Source organism: Debaryomyces fabryi (genome assembly GCF_001447935.2).
Source record: "Debaryomyces fabryi strain CBS 789 chromosome Unknown contig00006, whole genome shotgun sequence".
NCBI classification, from domain to species: domain Eukaryota; kingdom Fungi; phylum Ascomycota; class Pichiomycetes; order Serinales; family Debaryomycetaceae; genus Debaryomyces; species Debaryomyces fabryi.
The window spans coordinates 95,249-121,972 of NW_015385432.1; the positions used below are offsets into that span (position 1 = coordinate 95,249).

Consider the following 26,724-nt stretch of genomic DNA (forward strand, 5'->3'; position numbering starts at 1 on the left):
TAGCTACTTCTAGGTGGGTATATTCTCTTTTGAACGGTAAAATTGGATAATATTCCTGCATATATCCAATTTGCAATAAAAGTGACACAAAACCACCAATATTCAAACTTCACCAACATCAGTAGCTTGCCACCAAGCGGTTAGATTAAAGGATTATTCGAATATTATTATAGATATACGTTTACATTAACTCAGAGGTTGTGAATAGAAACAGACAACCAAGGAGAACTAGTAATTGATTGGAAATAAGTTTGAAAAGCCTGAATTGAGAGAATAATTATAATAAATAGACGATGGAAAGATTACAAAGATTGTTAGGATCAGGTGGTGGATTAGGAGGAGCACCACCTCCTACAGATGGACCAGCAATTGATAATGCTGAAACAGTGCATATATCGTCATTGGCGTTGCTAAAGATGTTGAAGCACGGACGTGCCGGGGTTCCAATGGAAGTGATGGGATTGATGTTAGGAGAGTTTGTTGATGAATTTACGATTCATGTGATTGATGTGTTTGCCATGCCTCAATCTGGTACAGGTGTATCTGTTGAAGCCGTGGATGATGTTTTCCAGACCAAAATGATGGATATGTTGAGGCAAACGGGTAGAGATCAAATGGTTGTCGGATGGTACCATTCACACCCAGGGTTTGGTTGTTGGTTATCATCTGTCGATGTGAACACACAGCAGTCATTTGAACAGTTAAATAAGAGAGCTGTAGCAGTTGTGGTGGATCCAATCCAGTCTGTGAAAGGTAAGGTTGTTATTGATGCGTTCAGAACTATCGACACCACCACGTTGATGATGGGCCAAGAACCTCGTCAAACCACTTCCAACGTCGGGCATTTGAACAAGCCTTCCATTCAAGCATTAATCCATGGATTGAACCGTCACTACTACTCATTGAATATCGATTACCACAAAACGTCCTATGAAACCAATATGCTCTTAAACTTGCATAAGAAAAACTGGCAATCTGGTTTGAAGATGGTAGACTACAATCATAAGGAACACGAGAATTTAGGAAATACTGAACAAATGGTTAAGATTGCGGAGTTGTACAACCAGAGAGTAAAAGAAGAAAAGGAATTGCTGGAAGAACAATTGAAAACAAGATATGTCGGTAAACAAGATCCAAAGAAGCACTTATCCGATACAGCTGAGGCTGCCATCGAAGAAAATGTTACTTCGTTATTAACGGGAAATATTAATAGTTTAGCTATTCATTAGGCTTACATCATATAATATAATAAAATAGATTTAGTCTTTATATATTTACTATTGTGATTTTGTGTAATAAAAGTGGGCTAAAATAGTTGTACTTGCAAAACGTAACTGCCATATCTTATATATGAAACAAATATGTCTACTATAGAGGACTATGAAACCGATAGACCCATAAAAAAGCAAAGGACTGACAATAAACCTGAAATTGATAGTTCTGACGATGAAGAGTTGCCTCAATACCTTTTACAGAATTCACAGCCGCATGATGAATCTGGCTATGATGATGGATTTTGTTTAGATACAGTTAATAGACATTTGCTAGACTTTGATTTTGAGAAAGTTTGTCTGATATCCTTATCGAATGTCAATGTATATTGTTGCTTAGTTTGCGGCAAATTTTTTCAAGGCCGTTCGAAATCATCTCATGCCTATTTGCACTCTGTGAATGTTAATCACAGAGTGTTTATGAACTTGGAAACAGCTAAAACATATATTTTACCTGATAATTATGAATTAACGTCACAAAAGGCATTGAAAAATTTACAGGACATTAGGTTACTATTGAATCCCGTGTATTCAAATTCTGCAATACAGGATCTTCATAAAAAAGTACAAATTGGACACGATTTGAATCACAAGCCTTATGTGATTGGATTTATTGGACTCAATAACATCTCTGCCAATGACTATGCCAATGTAATATTTCAAGTTTTAAGCCATATACCTCCAATTAGAGATTTTTATCTTAACCTAACATTTCCAGAGAAGACTGATCTCAATGATCGAATCATAAGAAAATCACAATTGAATAATCTTTTTGGATTATTGGTGAGAAAAATATGGTCAAGTCATTTGTTCAAAGGTCATATATCCCCTCATGAACTTTTACAATATATTTCAGGTGCATCTAAGAAGAAATTCGGACTTGCTGAGCAGAAATCACCCAAGGCATTTATGATTTGGCTTTTGAACCAACTACATATTCAGCTAATCAAAAGTACTAAGAGCACATCTACTATATTTTCTAAATCATTACAGGGGCTGATTAAAATATCTACTATCCCAATAACCACAACAACAAACGAGTTGACGAAAAAAGTAGATTTTAAGGTTCAAGACAAAGATAAGGTTACAAACATACTGAAATATTGGGTGTTATCATTGGATTTGCCAGGGAATTCCTTATTCCAAGGGACATCAAATCAAGGAGAACATACATCGCAAATACCACAAGTCTCCATTGAACTGCTTCTTGAGAAATATGATGGAAAGACGACAGTGCAGGTTTCTCGCGCTGAATTAAGAGTTTATCAATTAGTGAAACCATTACCACCTTATATAATGTTTCATATTGATAGAGGTTTAGATAATGGCGAGGAAAATTCTAGAGGTAATCCGACTGTGGTAAAGTTCCCATCGGTTATAGATATGTCTCCATATGTGCTCGATCAGGGAGATGAACCAATACGCTATAAGCTCATATCTAGCATTAAACATGAATTAATACCAGGAATTAAATTAGATCATGGCGATGATAAACATCAGTGGTCTGTTAATTTAATCAAAGACCAGAAAACAGATCAATGGGTTACAATAAGAGATTTAGAAGTTGAAAACTGCGAGAGCGAATTGATGTTTTTAGGTGAAAGCTATATACAAGTATGGGAAAAATGCTAATTGAATCCCTATGTACAATATGTATATTAATAGACTTAATATTTACCTATAATTTCGTAACAAAGTTTAACGAAAGAGCTAAATTTGCCCTTGGAAATAACCGCATGTAATTCGGTATTATCCAATAATGAATCAATAATGATAACAAAACCAACCAACTTCAACTCAATAATCTTCTTTTGATCACTTGACTCGTTTTCTATGTAATCAATTAGCAATTCTAAATTTATTTCAAATTCTTTCAATTTGTCATTGTACGCCTTTCTGATAGATTCATTATTTGTATTAGCAAACACTTCCAATATGTCCTCCGATTGTAATCTCAGCGGCATATTAATTAACGACTTAGTTCTAGAATGGTCGAATAAATAAGAGTATCTTGTTTTAAATGAACCCCATTTAGGTATTTCATTCAAAATCGACATGATTGTGATTTTATTCGTGAAAGTTGAGTTTGTAATTTCTTCGTCTAATCTGAACAATTTGTTAAATACAAGAGGATTAGAGCTCGGTAAGTCACTCAAGAGACATAATATCCATAAATCAGCAAGCTCTGCATCCACTAATTCGTTAATTATACGAGCCAGGGCATTCTCAGAAAATTTGTTATTCACTTTAACAGATTGATTCATCGATAATGCAGATCTTATGTTGCGGGTTTGTGACTTGAGGTCGTCCTCAATGAGTATTGGCAATTGATTATCCGGTGATGCATGATACGATAATTTCATTATTGAATGCTTCGATTTATTACCAGTTTTATCACCACAAGTTGGTAACTGAAGGCCATTTTTATGACATAAAATTAATGAATGCCCTAAGGAAATAGGGTCCGAGGGTATTTTCTTTTCTCCATTAGCTGTAGTTACCAGATATATGTTATGTACTCCTAAAGTAAAACATGCACTCTCATCGGCCTGGTCATTGCTGGATGTAAAATAAAACTTGTTAGATTCGATAGATTGAATATTAGAAGGCGTGGTATTGGGAATAGGATTATATGTGTACAATGGAAAGGTGTCAAACACCTTCTTTATAGGTACAGGCACCTCAAACATAGTGAATAAGAACTTCGTTATACTATTATATATCTTACCCTGAAAAAAAGTTGTCGCGAGAAGTACCAAAGGGAAGTTCAGTCACAATTTAAGAATTAAAATTCGTTATAGAGCAACAAACCGATGCCTATTTGCTTAATTACTATTGAGAAGAACAATTCTTAATAGCGAGTAATTTAATTATAATTTGGTATTGTAAGATAGACTAACTGTACGTAAAAAGGCGTTATTAAGTATAGATACAACTAAATAATGATTTTATAGAACTTTATGGTACGATATTGCAATTATTATTGTAAATCCATGACCCTTAATCATCCTGTTCAGGAACTAAATCAATAGCGAGGTCAAACCATTTGGTATTAGCAAATTTGCATTCACTTTCACCTAAATTATGGAATCCTATTTTCTCATAGAATGGAACCAATTCTTTGTGTGCAATAATGATAACCTTATCTCCTAAATCTTGATTGGATAATTTTTGAATGTAGTCATGCATCAATAAGGTACCTAAGTTCTTACCTTGCCATTCTGGATCTATGACCAACGCGTGGATACCAATGAATCTTGAATGTTCAAAATGCCCGGCCGTTGGATCTTCACTCGACGAAACTTCCATGCTTGACTCAGTTATGGTAGAAGAATAAGTCTTAGTGGCAATTATATGTCCAATTAAAGTTTCTTGGACGACGGACGATTCGTATGGTAATTCATCGAGGTTTTCATCTTCCGTTTCCTCTGGAGCAATTTCCTTCTCTTTTTGCTTAGCAACTTCAGGCAAATTAATAGCATTATATTTTGGGATATATTCTCTAATAAATAAACCTGAGCATAACTCTGGACATGTAGTTAATCTATATTTAAATTTCTCGGGCGAACATCTTTCGGATTCTGAAAATCCTCGGTTTTCTAAACGAACGCATTGATCAAGGTCCTCAATAGTTAAAGGCCTTATGGACAAGTTAGGTGGGAAATCTGACATATTGTATTTAAGACCCAGTTTGTATCGTTGGCTGCTGATTAATGTCTTTGACTTGAGTCCGTATCATTTTACCTTACGAATCAGTCAAAGGCAAGCACACGACATTGTGCCTTCAAAGATACGACATGGGCTCAATGTCGCAATGTTCCAATAACACTACAGTATAGTACATATTTATTAAACCTATAAACTAGATATATTATTCTAAATCAGTATCCTTCAACTCAATTCCCTTCTCGGAGTTGAGTAGAGTCTTGCCGACTTCCCATAAGTGTACAATATTATCGTCGGCGACTGAGCCAATGGTCCAATCTTTGTAAGGACACCAACTTAAATCTGTTACTGCACCAGTATGACCAGCATGCATCATGAACAACTCTGGACAGCCATCTTCAGCATCTTCTTGGGCTTGTTCTTCACCAATTTTGAATAAATCCCACAAAATTAGACGACGATCTTGCGAACCAGACGCAAGCATTCCATCCTTATGGGGAGAAAACTCCAAACTGGTAATAGAGTCAGAGTGACCCATCATTGTATGAAGCAAACCATCGGAAACCCCTGACTTCGTAGACAATTTTCTTGTGTCCAATAAACTAATATTGGAGTTGGCGTTACCGGTGGCCACCAAATATTGAGAGAATGGAGAGAAGGAAAGTGAGTTTATCCCCTCTGATTCTGGATGATAAAACTTAGAAACTGGTTCATTTGGAGTTCTTATATCAAAAAGATAGAAATATTTGTCATCAGAAACTGATCCAAACAAGTTTTCATCAAACTGATGCCATTTAGCATCATTTACAATATCTTTATGCGTAGTGAATTTGCACACCTCTGATGTAGCATCTAGTTGAGATGTGTCAGTCAAGATTACTGTTTTATCGTCTGAGGCCGTTAATAAGTACCCTTTCTTATGGGGGTTCCACGACAAACCATAACCATTGTCCTCATGGGGGGTCAAATGTGCAATTGCAGTTTTCTTTTCACCACTTAAATTGTAAAGATCAATTTCACCTGCACCATTAATCGTGGACACGATGGATGGATCCTGTGGCATGTAACGGGCCCTATTTATTTCAAAGTTATTTTCAAACTTTTTGGTGATTTTAATACGGGAAGAAACTTTCTTGCTTGATTTTTCCTCTGGATTAATTGAACTCGACAATGGAATTTGCGTACTAGCTACCTTTAAATAATTGGTATCTTCACCTGATGTATGTGTCCCCAATAACAACTTAGCATCAATTAAACCTTCTTCTTCATTCGTCTTATTTTCAGGTAACCACTGAATTGTTAAAGATGGCCATGTTAATGCAGTCTCACTAACAAATTCGTACATATAACGACAATTTTTTCTCCATAATTGATATTCTTCCTTTATAGTCAATTCTCGTTGAGAATCATCTTGACCTAGTTCAGATATCTCTGCTTCTAATGACATGATTGAATGCTGTCGTTATCTATAAAAGTGAGGTTAATTTTTGTTCAATATATTTACGCGTTTACCAAATTTCACTCACTCCAAAAAGTCCATTACATACAATATACCAATAAATAAGATATATATTTGGAATTGAATGTATATAGCGTGCTACTAAATATAATTTAAGCAATGTCGATAGAGGGTAAACTCGATCTTCTTTCAGCCTGGTCTACGTCCAAGAACTCGTGTCTAGATTGTAATTCATTTCTAATTTCGTAATAATCGATTACTTTCAAGACATCACTTATATGCTCAAAGTAAGGGGTATGGGAATTTTCAGTGAGATTATAGATTTCCATGTGTTCATTCATATCAGGATGCGTAATATCGGAATTTTCGTGTTGTAGATCACCGACCTTTCTGGTATCTCTAACTTTATTAAACGTTAGACTATTTTGAGCCTCATTATACTTGATTGACTCCAAAACTTCAGCTAATAGTTTAGTAATACCTGTATTCTCTAGCCTATGTCTTAATTTGTCATCTTCATTTACCCTCACGAAAAATGAGTATATATTTCTGTTAGTATAACGCTTGATTAAGTCTTTCAATATCTGTGCGGCCGATGAGTCAAGTTCTGTCATTCCATTAAGATCAAAGACAACATATTTCGTCATTGATACATCTCTTGTACGTTTCTGGGCTGGGTGGGCTCTAGTTGAACCATACATTTCAACACGCTTGAGGCGACCTCTTAAATCACTGGTATTTGTAAATGTCAAAGGCTCAGGAATTTTTACAATAAGGCATCCTTCTATTTCCTCTATCACCTTTAAATTGAGATGAGTAAAATTATCGTCGGTGAATATATTCAATGGATGTCCAGGGTGCTTAATATCATCAAAGGGAATTCCCGTATTTGGTGCAATATGAGATACGTCTGCGTTTACAAAATTGTTGGATCCAGCAATGCGCCCAAGGATTTGAATTCTGGACAGAGCTGAATGCTTTATCACTCTGATTAACAGGTATACCAATCCAACTGCTATACCTGCTTCCATTGAGAAAAATAACGTCGTCATAACAGTAATGAAAAATGTGATCAACTCATTGTAACCTCTGCTTCTCCAATGGAACCATAATTCATGAGGTGCTTCATCTATTAACAGAATACCAATAACAGCTGTTATGGCACTTAAAATACATTTCGGAACGTAATACAATGCATCCAAGAGATATGAAATAGTAAATATGGTACAAAGGCCCATTATAGCACCCAGCATAGTGGTTTTAGCGGAGATCGCATTAATCTTGGATCTTCCGTAACCACCAAACGCTGGCAAACCTCCAAATACTGATACTAATATATTCAATGCACCTAAGGCCACCAATTCTCTATTCGAGGATATAGGTAAATCATATCTCGACCCTAAAGATTTCAGAGCTGTCGTTGATTCGAAAAATCCTAACATGGCACAGAGGAAACCAGGAGTACTCAATTTTTTGATAAGAAACCACCTTTCTACCGCAACAGGGTTATGCAAAATTTGAGATGACGAAACATCAGCAATTTTTCCTATGACTTCAATACCCTTTTCATCCCACCTATTCACAGCACAAAGGCATGTGGAAGCTATGACTACGAATAATATCTCTGGAAGATATACACATTTCTTCAGGATGCTAGAGTCTTTCTTTGACATATAGTTCTTGAAGGCACGACACAACAAGATCACAATAAAAGCTACTATACTAATCTTGAATGTCAAAGAGTGAAACTGCTTATAATGATGAACTAAGAAGCGCATTTTATCAAATGGAGAGTGGATATCCATCTTTGTTGGATCTTCGGTGATTTCTTGCAATAATTCTGTTAATCCTAACATCACGATTGTCGAGTTGATTGCCATAACAATACCAACTCCGCTTATAAAGCCCTTTAATAAGGATGCACTTAATACATTATCCAAAAATCCAAATCTACCTAATCCAAACCCTAGAAGACTGGCTCCACTGATGAAGGTAATAGCAACGACTAAGTCGACAGGATCTAATTTTTCTGAATGCTTCTTTTTATAATGGTGCAATAATGGCTCGACAGCCTGTCCTACGATTAACAGGATAGCTGCTTCAGGGCCTACGATCATTTGTGGTACACTTCCAAATACCATATACACTAATGGGGATATTGCAAGCGAATACAATCCGCATATAACAGGAACATGAGCCAACGAGGTAGCATACGAAAGAGACAACGGCAATTGAAAAAAGACCAACGAAAGACCCGCTACCAAATCCCCCACAAAGAAGGATGGACAATAATGATGGATCCACGACAAAAATGGCAAGTAGTAGGGTAAAATGACCTTCCAACTTAAATCCTCTCGATTAAGATTCATTCCCATCAAATAATCACTCCGCATACTATTCATGTCATCATTTGTCACAGCACGAGTCAACGATGATCTTTTGTATCCCTCATTACCACTAGTGTCAGAAGCACCATTATTGTATACAATCGATTCCACATCATCACGGTATATATCCGGCAGAATCATATTCCTACCCAGAGGCATGTTTAGACTAGTCTGGTAATCTGCGATATCCGAATTTGCTCTGTCAAGGAGTGGCTTTCTCTCTAAAGCGTTCACTTTTCTATGTGAAATGTGCCTCACGCTAGGTGACTGACTAGTTGCTCGTCTCATATTAGGGTCACTTCTAGTGTTCGCTCTCGAGGGCGATGCTTGCATCTTAGATGTCGGGTTATCAGGCCTATGCATGCTATTCTGAGTAACTTGTCATGAAGTATTCTTCCTTATCAGTATGATTACCACCAACCTATATCTGCATTTTGATTCGAGTATCTAACCCCACGTGAGAAAAGACCTACTGTATACAATAAAACATAAGACTATTTGCATCCTTTTTAATGATAATATGGTTGGATATAGAGTATGACGTCTATATGATGGATGAAACCAGTCTTAAATGCTAGTTTACAAAGTGGCAGCCAATCGATATTTAGTGTTATTGTCCACTGGTTCTCATTTGAACACTTCAATGCCTCACAACTATGTACTCGAACACTCACGCAGAATTATTCATGAAGACTGGATAAATACGTATTTTGACTCAAGTAAGGCGTACTCATATAGCTGTGAGAGCAACATTGTCTGACAACTTGTTGGTGTTTCAAGGTATTTGGTAGTTCAAGAGAAGCTTTTCCGTACTCAGCTCTCACCGAAAATTGATTCCACTACACTATCTCGTGAAAAATAAGTTTTTTACGGAACCAGTTTCACCGACATCTCTAGCATCATAAGACCACAGTAGGTTTAGTTAGCCTCTTTGTAATGGTACCAGTAGGAATGTTTTATAGCTTATAGAGATACCTCCGAAACCGGCTGTGTCACGTGACAGAGTGGAAATTTTCGAACTATGAACAAATACCGGGACATAAATATAGAGAATCTTATCGTACAAGAGACCCCTTATATATCAAGTTATATAATGTTGCGCAGTTCAATTAGTAAGAGATTCTTTTCGAGCACAAGAGTTTCGTTGGAAACACTTGCTTTCATCGAGTCAACCGGCTCCAAAATCTCACCAGCCTCGCTTTCAGCTATTAGTGCTGCTACGCAAATAGGTAAGCCAATCACAGCATTATTGGCTGGTACTGAAGGTAATGCTATTTCTTCAGAAGTAGCCAAGATCCCAGGTATTTCGAAGATTTTAGTATCAAAAAGTAGCAATTACGACCATTACTTGGCTGAAGAATTGTCTCCATTAATCAAGGAAGTATTGGAGTCGTCCGATTACACGCATTTCATCACCCCAGCATCGGCCGTGGGAAAGTCTGTTTTACCAAGAGTTGGAGCATTGATGGATATCCAGCCAGTTTCTGACATCCTTAAAGTTGAATCGGAAAATACTTTTGTCAGACCAATCTATGCTGGTAATGCGTTGGCAACCGTTAAGTCAAACGAAAAGGTCATTCTTGCTTCTGTTAGAGCATCCGCATTCCCACCAGTTGAGTTGAGTGGCGATGGCTCAACCCCAATCGAAGAATACACCCAATCCAGCGAATCTAATAACAGAACCGAGTTTGTCAAGGAAGACTTGGTGACGTCTGAAAGACCAGAATTGGGCTCTGCAACCAGAGTTGTTTCTGGTGGTCGTGGATTAAAGAACAAGGAAACCTTTGAAAAGTTGATTGAGCCGTTAGCATCGAAATTGAACGCTGCTGTTGGTGCTTCAAGAGTCGCAGTGGATTCTGGTTTCTGTGATAATTCCTTACAAGTTGGTCAAACTGGTAAGATCGTTGCACCAGAATTATACGTTGCTGTTGGTATCTCTGGTGCCATCCAACACTTGGCTGGTATGAAGGATGCTAAGACCATTGTTGCCATTAATAAGGACCCTGAAGCTCCAATATTCAATGTTGCAGATATTGGCTTAGTTGCTGACATAAATGAAGCAGTTCCTGAATTAACTGAAAAATTATAGATTACTAGTTATTATTTATCTTCATTTCTAGCTCTATCATGTCATTTTCATGCTTTCTAAATACATTATTACATTACTATCAACCCTGTAGTATTGTCTTATTAAAAATCGATCACGTGTATGTTATGATTTTTATAAGACAAATGAAAATGCTAGTTGGTGATATCAATAATTCAATTACTTCCAATATATGGTGATAAGATGAGTTCGATCCCCGATAAAAGGAGCCCACTTGATCTTGATAGAGAGCGTGTAACGTGCCTCTTGCTTATAAATGCACAACTTATGAAAAAAGCGATAAATATTTATGTGAATGTTTTGACGAACCAACAGACGATGCAACAAATTCCACCACAGAATAAACAGACGATATTGGAACTGTATCAAAACTGCACTCGAAGAATACATTGTAACCTTTCTGTGTTATCATATCTCCACGAAAAATATCATACGGATCCAAACCAACCAACCCCATCAAATAGAGCCCAATTCCCCATTATTATGTCTGCACCTCAAGATATGCCAGAATTGCAACAGTTGTACAATAAATTACAAGACTTATACCCTGAAGCTCTTCAGTTTTTGAAAGTGAAGATAAATCAAATGAGGAAGCAATCCCAGGGACAACCGAATGTACAGCAACAACCAAATGCACAGCAACCTCGTTCAACATCACAGTCTACTCAACCTCCATTCAGCAACTCACAAATACCACAACAAATGCAGCCCTCTCCAGCGATTATGAACAACTCGATGCTTAATAATGTAGCAAGTAATAATTTTCAAAATATGGGCCCAAAAGATATGCCTCAAAATTTCATGCAACAGCTGCAGCTTCAACAACAAGGTCGACAACAATCCCAGCAACATATACCATCAAATTTCAATCCGCAAGCTGCTAACAATAGCTTTGCTATGAGTATGGGTCAACAGCTGCAGCCACAACAGCCCTCCATGCAAGGAATATCTCCACAACAAATCTTACAACAGATGAATGGTACGCCATCTAATAATAATGCCCAGCCTTTGAATGATACTTCAAATATGGACTTCTTCTAATTTGAAATATATATATATGTATATGTACTTTACCATTTGTATAATTACTTAATAGAAAATTTTGTGATAACAACTACATTTTTCTTTTTTTATTAGACGTTAAAATCAAAGTATTTAACTCTATAAACAATTTGCTAAAATACTAAATTATGTAACTCTAACACCCTTTGAATCATTCACCCATTATATCTTGAAACTCTTGGTTTACTATATCACTATACCCCCCTGCTAAATTAGCAAAATTACCTACTGACAGGCTACCAAACAATTTGGAATTCGGATCAAAGCCATTGAGTGGACCATTGGATTCCATGCTGCTTGGTTGACCGGTTCCTTTATTTGATAAATCACTTGCATTATTCAGCTGATTACTTGTGTTAGGTACATTTAACCAGACAGCATCATTAGTAATTTCATTCCATAACTGTTGTTCTTCATCCAAATATGTTAAACCTTCAATACCAGCTAAATCTGAATTAGTATATATATCACCAGTTCCGCCCATACCCGATGGCATTTGTAAATTAACGCCTAATGTATCATCTGCTGATATTGGAGCCATAGGATTCGGCTGATTTGTTATATTTGTCGAAGAAGTGTTTGAAAATTGTAAGAAATCGAAATCTGAATTATTTAGCTTTGGATCAGGATTTACTTCACCGCCTAATTTCAAATTATCTTGACTCAAGTTTGCATGTGTAGCGCCCATATCACCAACGTTTCTAAATCCCTTTACTGCTTCAAAGGTTTCACTAGAAGGCATGTTACTTGGCATATTAGAATCCATTGAGTTTTCATTATAAAGGTCATCAACATCATGCTTGGCTAATAAATCAGACATAACACCATTAAAATCTAAGACACTAATTAATTTCAATAACTGAGCTCTTCTTAAAGCAGCTGGATAATTTCCTAAATCTTTCATTCTTGTAAAGATTATAAGGGCATGATCCAAATGTTCCTTGGTAGCATCGTGAACACCAAACGATGCATTAAACAAAATTAAAGTCGATGCAGAAGTAAACAAGTATTCTCTATCCATCCATCCAAACAATGCAACCATATTTTCAGGTAATAGTGACCAGATACATTTAATCGTACTTATGGATGCTTGAAAAGAACTATTCAATAGACTTAGAACATTCTTTGAATACTTGGTCAAATCAACATATTTGCTGTTATTATTCTGGAATTGTAGTTCTTTCAATTTCTTCGTGGCAAAATGAAACAATAGTGGACGAACGGCAAGATTCATTCCCTGAAAATATTCTGTCATAAGATTAACCACAAGCCTCGAAACATGCATACTATCAGCTGAAAAGTCCACTTTCAAGAAATCGGGGAGAGAATTCTTCCAGCTTAATAATTTGTGAACTAAATCAGACACAACTGGCAAAATGTTTACCGTTGGTTGCTTAGTATATAATGCGGATAAAATTATGGCATTAATTTGAGTAATTGTTACACAATTCTTGATATACTCGTTTGGTGGGAATATGTAATACCCTCTAACATCTTTCTCATCTTTAGGGAAATCAACTAGGCGCATATCAAAGTCTGATGGTAGCTCAGTTGAAACACTTGCATCGGCGAAACTAAGAGGCAATCCAGCCTTTGATGAAAGCATTCTTTCATACATATATACGGTCCACCAAATTCTTCTTCTATGTTCCAACTCAAATCTATTCAAATTTTCTTTATCAGCATCTACATGCCATCCTAAAATCAAAGCAGCTCTCAATGCCATACCGAAATAAAAGTATGATGAAACAGTGCAATCTGCTACTTGTAAATAAAATGCATACAATAACATTGCTTCCACACCCCCATCTCTTCTCACGTTATCAATCGCTCCAGATGCAAACAAGCCTGTAAACAATTCAGAAGCTTGATGGAAATATTTGGAGCCGGGCAACGAATTAGTCTTTGTATCGGCTTTCGCTTCATTATTTTCACTCTCTTTGTTTTTATTTCTAGGCCTCTTAATTATATTATTGGCTGTTTGCTCTTTATGTGTTTTCATATGAGTATCGGACTCGGTTCCTAAGTACATTTCACCAGTTGCAAATATCAATAATATCTTGCAGAACCATATCGTTTCAAGAATAGTATCCTCTTCTTGAATTTTCTTAGCTTCATTCTCATCCAACGGGAATATGTTCACATGGGATAGGTTTCTTCTCATGATTTTCTTATTTTCAGCGGTCTTTCCTGAGTATAGATTCATTAAATATCTCTTCACTAATCCTTCGTTGAAAAAATAGAAACATCCATCATTGTAATTTACAAACGTATCAACCAATAACATAGCATATGAGTATGACGGTAATGTTAAATCAATCGATAATCCCGGACGAGTATTAGTTTTAGCGAGAATAATCTTATAAGCGTTGCCTTCTTTTTCAAGAATCTCCGTTTGCCGTTTATTTGCTTGGTGGCCATTATCAGACACTACGCTAGGCGTGTCTAACGTTCTTCCACCGGGAGAATTATCTAACGGGGTATCACTAGACTCATCGAACAACGATGGTGTGACACATGACGGTATCATATTTTGAATTTCCAACCCAAATAATGTCATCGAAGAAGATCCAACATACACTTTTTCCCCTGTTCTAGACTCTATTATACGACCGTGTTTATCAAGCGTTGGCTGTATCACTTCATTACTAAACGAAGGATATTGCGAAGTAGCTATTGTGGCCTGATTAGTTGGATCATCGAACGTTGTTAACGGCTGAGGACTATTCAGCCGATACAAGCTTGTTTGATATGATGCGCTGGGCACATCCAGTCCATTTTTACCACTTTTAATTTCCTCTTCTTTAAGATTGTTCCTCAACATGGCATTATCCTTTTTTAACCTAGCAATATCGTCATGCAATTTGGATAAATATTTCATAGAAACCACAATCTTCTTATCTGCTTCCACATATTCACATTTACTTTTGGCTAAAAGACATTTTTTACAGGGATCGCCCCCTGGACATCTTATATGACGTGCTCTACATCTGATACACGCTAGCGACGTTCTTTTAGGCTTTATTTGTCCGAACAGCGATGTCTTGTTCGATTCTGGGGCTTGTGGCTCTGTGGTTGTTGAATCGGTAGGTTCCGTGGGTGTCGTCGATTCCTTCATATCCACTGTGTCAGAGTCTAGGCCTTGCCCACTCATTATAGTTCTTTATCTAATATACAACGCTTACTATTAATATAGACTTTGTATGTGACTAACTTCTTTCGGAGGAGTGTTACCATTAAAAATCTGTCCAAAAGAGCTGATATTGACTCCTGTATACAAATCGGTACTAATATTTAAGTCTCCTACTAGTCTATGAGCTAGAGTTGAAAGGACCTAGCATCGGCTACGTCATATCGAATTAGAAGAAGTGTAGAGGATAAAGAAAATCTTGATATCTTGATTTACCATCCGACAAAGAAAAGGGCAATTTGGCAATGATTTGTGACAAGATCTGATGATCGTTAATAGTGACTCGGGTTTTCATGAGATGAGATCTACAGCAAACACAATAAATAACAAAACATTGGTATAAAACAAACTATGTCTAACATGAATCGAAGATAAACATAACTAAAGAACGTAGAAATAAACCCAAACTATTTTTTACCATTCCAACTCAATTAACTTGAAAGGTTAGCCTTACCTTCACCGACAACGTTACCAGCAGGGTCGTAAGAACAGACAATGTATTTACCGGCGGAAGAACAGTCCTTGTAGGCACAACCTAATTTGGTGGTGTCCTTCCAGATGATTTGGGTGAAGTGGTCGAAAGAGGAAGAAGAGGAGTAATCGTAATCGTTACCTTCTTCATACCAAGCATTGACGGCCTTTTCAGCAGTGTTGTAACCAAGAGCCAAATTCTCACCGTACTCACCACCGGAGTGGGTTAAGGTACCAGAACAGTCGTATTGGTCGGCGTAGTCTTGGGCGTACTTGTAAACCTGCGAGTCCCAAGATAAAGCGTCAACGTTGTGGTCGGCTCTCTTTTCGTTGTGGGCCTTCAAGATAGCTTTGGCGAAATCTTCGTCTTCAACACCGCTGACACCAGAACCAGAACTTGAGGAGTCGGATTCAGTGGATGAAGCGGTTTCAGCAGCAGAGCTGGTCTTGGAAACCAAAGTGGTTGGAGCAGCAGATTGGGTAGAACCTTCACCATCACCCAAGACACTCTTTGGAGCCTTGACTTCAGCAGCAACAGAGGTGGTAGCACCAGTAGGAGCAGCAACCTCGGTGGAAAGAGTAGTACCAGCTTGACCGTCACCACCTTGGATGGTAGTAAGATGGGTTTGAGTCACGTACACGGTTTCAGCAGAAACGACAGACAAGATAGATAAAGCAGTAGCTAATTTTAAAAATTGCATAATGAATGTAAGTAGGGAATGTAAGTGTACGATGTAATATAAGCAACTAAGGAATGTATAGTGTTCAAAAACTATTAGACAAATGAATGGACTTCGACGGTTTAAATACAACTATGTAGGATGTATGAACCTGTGAAAAATACTATAATAAAACGAAGGAAAAGTTCCAGATGCACTATAATAACACTTCAAAAGGAAAAAAGATGTAGTAAAGAATAAAATTTTATAAAATCCTTACAGCATTGGATAGGCTATACTTTTATCTAGAACTAAGCACCATGCCCGCTAGGTTTACATATTTACAAAAAAGGTACAGCCAATATAAGTTACTGAATCGAACATTCGCGTTCCATGCATAAACAAATTTCTATTGTTGTTTCGAGTCGACCCTCATCGTTCTTAACTGTTGTGCCTCATCCACGTAATCATATTTCTGTTTTCATAAGCTTTATTACTGTACAATAGATCGCAAAGATGGCCTACAAGCCGATCTCACCTACAAGGCTCGTTATCCCCGTCTTCAAACCATTTAGCGAGAAGCCTTGGTGAGAAACATTATTTTGCCTATGAACAAGTAGATGCGGTAGCTATGAAGATATTCGTTTGGTCTAACCTAAGTAATACGAAGTCTATCATCGTGGTGCGGTATATCTAGGGGTATGTGACAAACCTAAATGATTGCGAAATGATAGACGCGAATTTGATGAAACAAGGTCTGAAACGTCTATGAAACACCCGATCTATGGAATGCCCCATTTTGGTGCTCTGAGGAGGCCACTATAGCGAATAGTAGGTACGTGGGGGGCTACCGGCGTTAATGTTTACTAACACTGGGCAAACACGGCATGTCTGAATCGTCTATTTAACTTTTACCTAAAACATAAAGTGCTTTGTTCCAAGGTGCGTTAGGAACAAGTTCGAGAGCAATCTTGCACGACGCGTTTTGGTAGGCGTAAAAACTACTACCGTTCGGCAAGCACTATATAGAGGATATACGGAAGTCAACGGTGTGGCGAGACTATAAGGAACACCGACGTCATAGATCAATAATCACCTAGATCGGGATATCTAATTTCGTACTCATTCTCTGCATACTGCGACCAATTTGTCAAGTATTTTTTACCATTTGTGGCCATTAATTCTAGATCGCCGATGATGCAGAGATGCTTTTTAGGTCTAGTCATGGCCACATTCAACCTTCTCCTATCTGCCAAAAAGCCTATTTCTCTATTAGAATTCGATCTGACTAGCGAGATAATTATGGCCTCCTTTTCACGGCCCTGGAACCCGTCAACGGTAGATACCTCGATCCCATCGAGCTGGCGCAGCTGAAGGGTTTTTTTAAGTAAGGAGGCCTGTGCGTTGTAGGGGGAGATAATGCCTATATCGGCAGGGGCCATGCCTGCTTGTAGTAGATTCTGAAGGTGCTGGACCACCACTAGCACCTCCATATCGTTGTACTTGGAGCCAGTTGATTCGGCCATTGCATGCGAATCGTCGTCGCTAGACTTCTCGGGGAAATCGCCTCCCTGTGTGTCGTACCATACACATGGCACGGAGGTATCATCGGTAGGCTTGACTGAGGGCAAATCTTCAAGTGTCAACGAACGAACTGAGTCGTGAGCCTTGAGGTTGCCATCGTAAAGCTCATTCGACGGAAAACGCATAATGTCTTCATTCATGCGGTACTGGGTGTCCAAGAGCTTTTTAAATTGCGTCCCGTTATGGTCTCGGATGAGTCTATCAAATAAGGTTAATTCTAAATCCGCTACTGGGCCATCTATGCTAAGTTTATGCATCAATGCATCTAGATCATCTTTTGATTTCACCGTTGGAGGTAACTGCATGTTATCCCCGGCTATCACTAAGCGCTTGCATCCTAAGTGGTTGACCAAAGGAATCCAGCATTGCGGCTCGAGCGATTGAGAAACTTCATCGATGATTATAGTATCAAATAAGGGATGGTCGTGGTCGAAGTTCAACGTTGGTTCTTTGTATAGTGACGTAAGCTCGTAACTTCCGGCACCATGTAAGGTACTAAGAATAACGTTGGCACCCACTAGTAAGTCTTGTACTATCTTGCGCTCCCGAATACGTAACTCCTTTTTATATGTTTTCAAATCTGACCACAAAGCTCGTCTTTCAGCATAGTTTCGACATTTCTTAGCCTTCCCTAGTGTGTCACTGATATCTTTTTCTATATCTTTCAATATTTCCTTGTTATCATTAGATCCGGTATCGTAATTAGTTTTAGATAATATATCAAGCGAATGTTGTAAATTGTTGCCTAGAAGTCTTGCAGGATGGCCTATACGAATTAATTTCTCTGGGTTCTTTAAAGCCGACGTATTCTTTTTGGCAGCTCTACGAGTTTTCTTTTTATCCGCCTCGTCCTCCTCATTAAAAATCGGTGATAATCTTTCCAAAATTGTATCTACTGAAATGTTAGATGGCCCACATACTAACACTTTCTCACCATTATTGAACGTCAACTGTTTGATTAATTCTATTAATGTATAGGTTTTACCTGTTCCAGGTGGTCCGTGAATAATCGTTATGGCAGACTCATTGATCGCAAAGTTGATTGCTTCTTTCTGGGAAGAATTCAAATTGGGATTGAAAAACTGTTTATCTTTTAAAGATTTTGCAGTACTTTTTTTGGCATACTGTGTTTCCCCAAGTAAGTATTGAATTATTTCACTTTTCTTAGAAGGTGATAATTCAGCTAGCTTGTTCATGGAGCTTGTCATCCTTTTGTAGGTAATTGAGTTACTTAATTTTACTATCCACATTCTAACATTATCATTGGACGTATTATTGTACAAGCTTAGTACCTTTTCTTCGGAATGGTCCTCTTCAATTGAGATAGTGATTGTATTTGAGTTAATTTTTATAAGCACAGCATCTAAAGATTCATCTTGACTATTATCCTCTTCGCCATTACCCTTTTTCTTTTTAGACGAATTATCTTGTGCCTTCTTTGTCTGAACAGTTTCTGATGTATTAGCATTACTCATCTTGTCTAACCTTATAATATCCCCAACTCTTAGGGATCCCATTTGAATTTCTGTCTCATTTGATTTCAAAGCAGGATCTATTTCCAATTCTATTATTGTTTTACCACCAAGACCATTCTTTACATTTGTGACGATCAAGTTAATTACTGCCAACCCCAATTTGTGCAATTTCTTTGGCGAATAAGACGTTAAGTACGAATTTGTCAACAATAAATCTGACTGCAATTCTAAATTGATGGCATTCTTGAATGATTCCACTAATTGACTTTGTACTGAATCATTGCTCGACATATTTCTCTTAGTCAATGTTAGTAAACCTATTCAGGAAGTGTAGATGTATATCTTCTCACTTGAGTGAAATTTTCAGCACTTCAAGGCTAGATACAAATTGATTTCAGATTCTACTGATAAGCTTCCCATCAACAGATAATGGAGCTAATGACTTGATCTGTGAGTTTCATTGACATACCTATATTATTGTAGTTACAAAAAAATACCTAAAATCACCCCAGATATGCACTTTCTCACTGAGTGATGATTTGTACTATTCACGTATTACAAGTTTATCTTTATTCTGCTGACTAGATATATTTACTTAATTATACAACAATAAACAATAAATAATATTAATACCAAGTTTGGATTAGAATAGCAAATATACCAAAATATCAAAATATCAAAATATCGTAGTCACAGAAGAAGTCATAACATTTACAAAAGCACTAACAAAAGCAACAAACTTATGAATGCCATTACCTAAAAGCCTAATATTTATTGATCTTTGCTTATATCTTTTAAATCTCTTCCTGTTTGTTCTTTTAAATACTTGTTAGCTTCTTTAGAAACATAGTCAACTATAAGATTCTTTTGTCTGAAGTAACCACTCATTTTCAATAAAGATACTGACGAGTCGTAGCAACGTTCACCGAACGCTAAATAGTTACCAAACCATCTACGGACATCCACTGATGATAAATTGCTAGTATCAAAAACCAATCCAGTGTTACGGTGAATACCTGCTAAAATAATCGATATAAGAACTAAATCAAATGAGTAGTGCGCTACTTTTCCAAGCTATTTACGTTAGTGATAATTCTTGTTCATCTACTACTTTTATCCAATCTAACTTAAAAACTTACACTCATGGCTGTCTTTTAATGTATAAAATTCTAACGTTTAGAAGATTTAGAAATAATTTTTGTGAAGTTAAGATCGGTAAATGCGAAGTTATTGTTCTATTATACAAGAAATATTTAAGTAACTAAGATTTGTGAATTCTCTTAACATAGCTAGGTAAGTCACCACTTGTCCATGTTCTTATTCTTTTGTGTGATCCGACACTCACACCGAATCGAACTGAAATTTCATCTATATTCAATTTCAATTGTTCGTTAATTAACCTGGCTTTTTCATCGCCAGTAGACAATTCACTATTGTATTTCTGTTGAAACTGCTCTAAATTAGTTAAGATAGCGTATTTCGTAATCAACATATCTGAGCCTTGATCAACTTTCTGTACAGTATATATGAAAGTTAATATTAACGACTTGATGTTCGTGGTAATGAATGGGGAGTTTAATAAATTCATAACCCATTCAATAACACCTCTTACTTTCAATATGTTCAAATCTGCTACTTCTTTAGTGCCATCAATAAAATTCTGAATTAACCAGGTTATTTGTTTATAATGAGATTCATCATTCTCGAATTCTAAATCGTTACTGTTCGACATCGATATTGGGGCGAATAAAGGAATATCATGCTTCTTTATAGTTGGGTTTGATAAGATATAACGGAATGATCTTTCATACAAGAAATGTCCCGGGTTGGACAAAATTGGGATCAAGCTGCTATAAAAGTACCAAATTAAAGGTGCAATCTCACTTTCTGGAGTTCTTAACGTATGGAGGATGTTCGATAAGTAGACTTTGTAAAGATTAGTATCTTTGAAGCTATCATTACTTTCAAGTGTTTTCAATATTCCGCTTATCAAAGCTTTAGAAATATTTTGAATTAGTTCAGACGAGTTTGATAAGCTTACAACAATGAATTGTAATAAATTAGAATCAATCAAGTTCTTTATTTCAAACTTTATTTTCGTTTCACCATCTTCCTCATTACTATCCACTTGAACTAATTCATGATTGTTAACTATCAACATCATAAGGAACTCTGCGTCATAAATTGTTTTTTGATATTCTTGTTCTATACGAGCTGTATTATTTTCATAAAAGGATTCAGCATCTTCCCAAGCATTTTTGAAATCGACCTTGCTCGAGTGGAAGTTAAATAAACTCGTCGGTAAAGTTGAAACCGCAGAGTTGGAACCTTCATGCTTAATTGAATTCTTGATAAAATTCTTGTTTAAAGAAATCGCTAACGTCTTCTTGTCCTTCAATATCAACCTTTCTTCGCCAATTAGCTCAAGATCATCACTCAAAGTTTCTTCCGAAAGTTCCCAATTCAGAATCAAGCTAATCCAAGACTTTACCAAATTAGCTTCGATTTTAACAAGTATTGACTTTATAAGAAGATCTTCCAGTCTAATAGAGCCCAAGTATAATAACACTAACTTTTCTAACAAAACAGATGTAGAATTTTTACTAGGATTCATGAAAAACAAGTTTGATAAAATTAAGGCTGATTCAAATCTCAAACGCATATCTTTACCCGATGGTAGGCTATTCAAGATATTAAATTCATTGTTAACAAATATTTGCAACAATTTTTCATACTGAACATGTTTAATATTCCTGACACTCATTAAAATGCAATTCACAAATTCTAAAACATTAGAATCCAAAACCCAGTCTTTGTGATTTAATATCACTTCTAATTGAGTGTTAATTACAGCGATTGGCACTAATTCCCAAATAGAAGAAGACACTGAAGGAACTAACCTGATAATATTCTTGACTTCATTCAAAAACTTAAGGAAGTTCTCAGATAGTTCGCTTGTTTCTGCAAATTTCTTTGTAACAAAGAGCATCGACTTATGTAACCATAACCTCACATCATCGTTTAAATCTGCAGTAGATTTAATCATCTGATAGATTAAATTTCCGAATTCTGGAATCAAACTCTTTTTAAAACCATTTTTCTCAATATAGGTAAAAGCTTGGTTTATTAAGTTCAGTTTTTGTTCGGTGGAAATAGAATTGCTGTTCACGCTACTAGCCAAAATATTTAATAAGTTGTTCCAGCTTAATTTAGATTCAAAGTTTCCTTCTGCCAAAATTCTCAATGCAATTCTAGTAACCTTGTTCAAAAAGTCCAAAAGCTTTTGGTCTTCCAAATCAGAGAATGATAAAGATAAAGAAATTGAATAACCAATGAAGCATAAAAGAAATTCATCTTTTATTAATCCTGCGTTAGACTTCTCTATCAAATAATATGTTATTTCATTCTTTTTAATTAAATCTTCAGTATTGATTAAAGATTTTAATAAATAATAGTTTGATTCATTTTGCAAAATAATATCAATTTGTCTGAATAACTCATCATTCTCGAAAAGTACTAAGTTTGACTCGATCAAGTTACTCAATATCAATTTCTTTTCAGTTTCATATTCGTTCAGTTCAGGTAATTTTAAACTGAGAAAATTATCAAAGTTATCAAAACTCATTGAGATTGATCTTTGCATTGATATTTCATACAATCTAGTAACGAGTAGAGAATTCTTGGGTTCAATAGTATTAATTAATTTAATAATTTGATCATTCGTAAGTACCCAATTGAACTTTCCTATAAAATTTTGGTTTTCAAAGGGCATGGTTTCGGAATATCCGAATAAATTGAAGAAGATTAAGTTAAACTCATTGAAATTCAGGTACTCGGAATTATTCATATCAAAGCATTCTTGAGGTAATTGTTGAAATACTTCATTAAGCAAATTTCCAACAAATAGAACTCTCTTTGGTAATGGAGCGGTTAAGTCAATCTGAGGACTAAAAATTAGATCTTGCCAAAACTTTTTTGCAAGGATAAATTTAACCATTAACAAATCCCGTGGAATTACCGTAACTAAATAGTTACCTAGTTTAGAAACCAAATCAACGAGAATATCATCAACATTTCTTAGCTTTTCATCATGAGTAATCAATTTTAATCTTGTAAACAAGCCAGCAAAATCAAAATTTGAAATTGGGAATCTCTTATAAAGCACGTTCGCTTTTGTAAGCAAATTGGTATTTGACGTATTAATAAGTAATTCTAAATAAGAAGAATCCTCTTTGACTTTTTCAGTACCTGTGAAATCTATCATATGTATCAATTGGTTGCGGTCTACAATGTCCGCAAATTTTTCGTCGGTTGTCAAATATTCTTTAAGCAAAGCATGAATAGCTTCTTTTGGTTCACCAATAACAATTACGTACTTCAAAAAGTTAAATAACCATTCAATGATTTTTTCTAATTCTTTCTGATTGACTGCTGAATCATTGAGAATGAATTTAAATTGTTCGAATAGCACAATAGTGAATAAACTCACGTCGCTGAATTTTGTATGAGACAAGTCGAGATATTTATACGGAGATTTGACTGATCTAGAAATAACTTCATCCAATAACTTCCAAATTTTAGGAGATGGACTTGAATCTTTAAACAGATGAATTAATGCTAATATAGGAGATATAATCAAATCTTTGTTGAAAATTATTGTGTTTTCAGTTAACTTGTTCAACAATCTGTAAAATTTCCAAATAAAAGATTCATCAATCTTGCCACTTGTTGAAAGTTTAATTAAACATGTGAAAAATGAATTACCACTATTTGTTTTGTTCCACCATTTTAAATCATTCTCTTGTTGTTGGTTGGATTGGATAGAGAGGTAATTATCTAACAATGACAAATTATATCCAGAACTATTCAATGCTTGATTGTCATTGATAAATTCATTAATTTCATAACTGACAAACTTGTTTAAAGTTTGAGACGAAGATGGATATACTAATTGATATTGGTTTATGATCATTGTCAACGTTAGTTTAAGCAACTTCATATCAGTCTTTTCTGGGAATGCTTTATTAACTGTAAGTAAAACCTGAACTAGAGCATTAAAGTCTGGCAAGTTATTAAAAACCAACTCGATCAATTCTTGTTTATTGGCATTATTATTATGAATAAAGAAATTGGACGATAATACCTTGGTTAGTTTAATCAAGGTGAACATTATTAATTGACAAGACAACTGTACAATCAAATAATGTTTTGATTCAAGGCACTTATTTAGTGAATTTTTTGATAACGGTGCTAAACTGATGTTTTCGAGGACAATCCTATTATTTATTTTTGCTTCAGTTGAAAGATTAGGGGTTGGCAAGCAAAGAATTTCTTTGAAAAGTAAGGTGTGCCCTATCCACCAAGATGTAAGTGAAGGGTCGTGGTAACCTCCACCATTCTGTATCAACCAATTCATGTAAGGTGGAACTAACTCTATATTTGCAGATAATATATTTTTTACTAATTGTAACTGAGCATGAGATTCCCATGGTTTCAAACTGGTCAAAGTTGTATATATCAATTTATTATAAATTCTGAAAGACTTGTTGTTAATGTTTATCGGAATACCATTATCTGTAGATGATTGCCAGAGTTTAAAATTAGGATAATTCAAACCATTAGCAAAATCTGTAGAAAGCTTTGTCAATAAATTAATAAAAGACTTAGTAAACTCATCATTGTTAATGTCACTCAATCTGTTAAATATGAGCTGAATTTTAAAGAAAAAGCTCTCATTCAAAATTTTACATTTGGTTGACTTTTTAAAGTTTGATTCATCTAATATTTTTGAGTCAATAAACTCAAAAACACTTAATAATACTGGTACTGAATCAATTTCAAACATGTATTTCCAAAGGTTATTCATGATTTTGTGATTATTGGTTAGTAAATCTTTTCTTATAAAACTGGAAACTTTAGAATTTAAATTAATCCAGAATTTAATAAAATTGTATCTTATTAACAGATGAGTGTTATCAGGTTTATCTTTAAACTGACTAAATTTTTCCAAGTCTATCTTAGATGGAACTAATAATTTAGGTAATGTTGATAAAGTCATGTCAAACTTGTCCAAAAACTCATTGGTTAATCCATTATCAAAACTAATCAAGTTACTCAAAATATTCAACATTGAATTTGCTAATAGAGGTTTACCACTATTTAATCCTCTATATACATATTTCAAGTCATTGTTCAATATGTGTTGATAGAAGTCAACCAATAACGGTTTTAAGTCGCTGGTATTATAATCTTGGATCAAATTGGAAGCTTTTGATAATTTGATAGATATGTCCGTGAATTGACTATGGTCATTAATAGATGCAAAGTACGACCAGCTAGTCAACACTTTTAACAATAATCCACCTGTAATAAACCTTGTGAGTTCTGTCTTATCATGGGACGAAATGATAGTTGATAATCTAACTAAAACGGAACTGTCTATATTAACATTATGGCGGACAGCATCTTTTTTATTTGGTTTAATTTGAGTCATTGCTGAATACACGATCCTACGTGGCTGATCTTATGTTTCGATCGTAAACGTGGTCTTGCTTTGAACTGTAACCAAATTCTTTCAGTGGACCTGAAAAGTTAAAGTCATAGAGATGATTTAAATTTTATGATTGAAAAAAAATGTGACACAAAATTGCCTGCTCGATGAGTTCATCAACTATATAGCCAAGACGCCAGAGAAAAAGCCTTAGGCTAAGAAGAGTGGTCTTATTGGACTCTGTAATCAGAGTGTGGGTATGAATGGTTTTATGAAGAGAAATCACAAGAAACGAGTTATGAATAATTTCAATATTTTTTAGTTTTTTGCATATGTAGCGATAAATGCAAAAAAAACATATAGTATTGATATTGCTTGTAACAAATTCAAACTTTTTGTAAATATTTTTCACGATTAGAAGCTCACTATTTGATATACTACACATTGTACCTAAGAAAATTGCCAGGTTCAAACAAAAATGACATAACGAGTTTATGGTCTTTTAAAGGGCAGCCAAGGGCATTCCATTAAGCCATTCCATTAAGCGACAAAGATTCTATCGAGACATAAAAAATATAGGTTATTTGCTCGTATATCCAAAAAATTCAATAAGTAGATCAAACATACCGCATACGCGACTCGACCGTTGTAACCTTCGTTTCAAAAGATGGTATTGATGACATGTCTAAGCTCACCTCCTCCCAGTGAAACGGGTACTTTGGTCGTCTATGGCGCGTTTTATGCATTCTACAGCTGGAACGCATGAATTACGTATAACAACCGACGCACATACAATATGGAGATCTTGAAACATACTCCTATACCTTATACGAGAATTGGTATGTTTGTCGTAATATGGTATCACTGTAGAAGTAAACATGTACACTACATAACATCTCTAGA

At 35.7% G+C, this 26,724-nt stretch overlaps 12 protein-coding genes across 12 annotated transcripts; 4 read left to right on the top strand and 8 right to left on the bottom strand.

Moving 5' to 3' along the window:
• Positions 1-293: 293 nt before the first annotated feature.
• Positions 294-1,229, top strand: AC631_00539 (proteasome regulatory particle lid subunit; the record flags this gene model as incomplete). Its single annotated transcript, XM_015609369.1, has 1 exon — positions 294-1,229. The coding sequence occupies one exon, from the start codon at positions 294-296 to the stop codon at positions 1,227-1,229; it is 936 nt and encodes a 311-aa protein (XP_015469829.1).
• Positions 1,230-1,361: 132 nt separating this feature from the next.
• AC631_00540 (mRNA splicing protein) lies at positions 1,362-2,903 on the top strand (the record flags this gene model as incomplete). Its single annotated transcript, XM_015609370.1, has 1 exon — positions 1,362-2,903. The coding sequence occupies one exon, from the start codon at positions 1,362-1,364 to the stop codon at positions 2,901-2,903; it is 1,542 nt and encodes a 513-aa protein (XP_015469830.1).
• A 35-nt stretch (positions 2,904-2,938) lies between these two features.
• On the bottom strand, positions 2,939-3,961 carry SAM35 (SAM complex subunit; the record flags this gene model as incomplete). The annotated part of the gene is made up of 1 exon (XM_015609371.1): positions 2,939-3,961. The coding sequence occupies one exon, from the start codon at positions 3,959-3,961 to the stop codon at positions 2,939-2,941; it is 1,023 nt and encodes a 340-aa protein (XP_015469831.1).
• A 310-nt stretch (positions 3,962-4,271) lies between these two features.
• Positions 4,272-4,943, bottom strand: AC631_00542 (polyamine acetyltransferase; the record flags this gene model as incomplete). Its single annotated transcript, XM_015609372.1, has 1 exon — positions 4,272-4,943. The coding sequence occupies one exon, from the start codon at positions 4,941-4,943 to the stop codon at positions 4,272-4,274; it is 672 nt and encodes a 223-aa protein (XP_015469832.1).
• Positions 4,944-5,142: 199 nt separating this feature from the next.
• On the bottom strand, positions 5,143-6,384 carry HAT2 (Hat2p; the record flags this gene model as incomplete). The annotated part of the gene is made up of 1 exon (XM_015609373.1): positions 5,143-6,384. One exon carries the CDS (start codon positions 6,382-6,384, stop codon positions 5,143-5,145), a length of 1,242 nt encoding a protein of 413 aa, XP_015469833.1.
• Positions 6,385-6,548: 164 nt separating this feature from the next.
• On the bottom strand, positions 6,549-9,116 carry AC631_00544 (uncharacterized protein; the record flags this gene model as incomplete). Its single annotated transcript, XM_015609374.1, has 1 exon — positions 6,549-9,116. One exon carries the CDS (start codon positions 9,114-9,116, stop codon positions 6,549-6,551), a length of 2,568 nt encoding a protein of 855 aa, XP_015469834.1.
• A 760-nt stretch (positions 9,117-9,876) lies between these two features.
• Positions 9,877-10,872, top strand: AC631_00545 (uncharacterized protein; the record flags this gene model as incomplete). Its single annotated transcript, XM_015609375.1, has 1 exon — positions 9,877-10,872. The coding sequence occupies one exon, from the start codon at positions 9,877-9,879 to the stop codon at positions 10,870-10,872; it is 996 nt and encodes a 331-aa protein (XP_015469835.1).
• Positions 10,873-11,373: 501 nt separating this feature from the next.
• AC631_00546 (uncharacterized protein) lies at positions 11,374-11,931 on the top strand (the record flags this gene model as incomplete). The annotated part of the gene is made up of 1 exon (XM_015609376.1): positions 11,374-11,931. One exon carries the CDS (start codon positions 11,374-11,376, stop codon positions 11,929-11,931), a length of 558 nt encoding a protein of 185 aa, XP_015469836.1.
• A 172-nt stretch (positions 11,932-12,103) lies between these two features.
• Positions 12,104-15,106, bottom strand: PUT3 (Put3p; the record flags this gene model as incomplete). Its single annotated transcript, XM_015609377.1, has 1 exon — positions 12,104-15,106. The coding sequence occupies one exon, from the start codon at positions 15,104-15,106 to the stop codon at positions 12,104-12,106; it is 3,003 nt and encodes a 1,000-aa protein (XP_015469837.1).
• A 467-nt stretch (positions 15,107-15,573) lies between these two features.
• Positions 15,574-16,314, bottom strand: RBT4 (Rbt4p; the record flags this gene model as incomplete). Its single annotated transcript, XM_015609378.1, has 1 exon — positions 15,574-16,314. The coding sequence occupies one exon, from the start codon at positions 16,312-16,314 to the stop codon at positions 15,574-15,576; it is 741 nt and encodes a 246-aa protein (XP_015469838.1).
• Positions 16,315-17,357: 1,043 nt separating this feature from the next.
• On the bottom strand, positions 17,358-19,622 carry AC631_00549 (ATP-dependent 5'-3' DNA helicase; the record flags this gene model as incomplete). Its single annotated transcript, XM_015609379.1, has 1 exon — positions 17,358-19,622. The coding sequence occupies one exon, from the start codon at positions 19,620-19,622 to the stop codon at positions 17,358-17,360; it is 2,265 nt and encodes a 754-aa protein (XP_015469839.1).
• A 970-nt stretch (positions 19,623-20,592) lies between these two features.
• Positions 20,593-25,824, bottom strand: AC631_00550 (uncharacterized protein; the record flags this gene model as incomplete). The annotated part of the gene is made up of 1 exon (XM_015609380.1): positions 20,593-25,824. The coding sequence occupies one exon, from the start codon at positions 25,822-25,824 to the stop codon at positions 20,593-20,595; it is 5,232 nt and encodes a 1,743-aa protein (XP_015469840.1).
• Between the last annotated feature and the right edge of the window lie 900 nt (positions 25,825-26,724).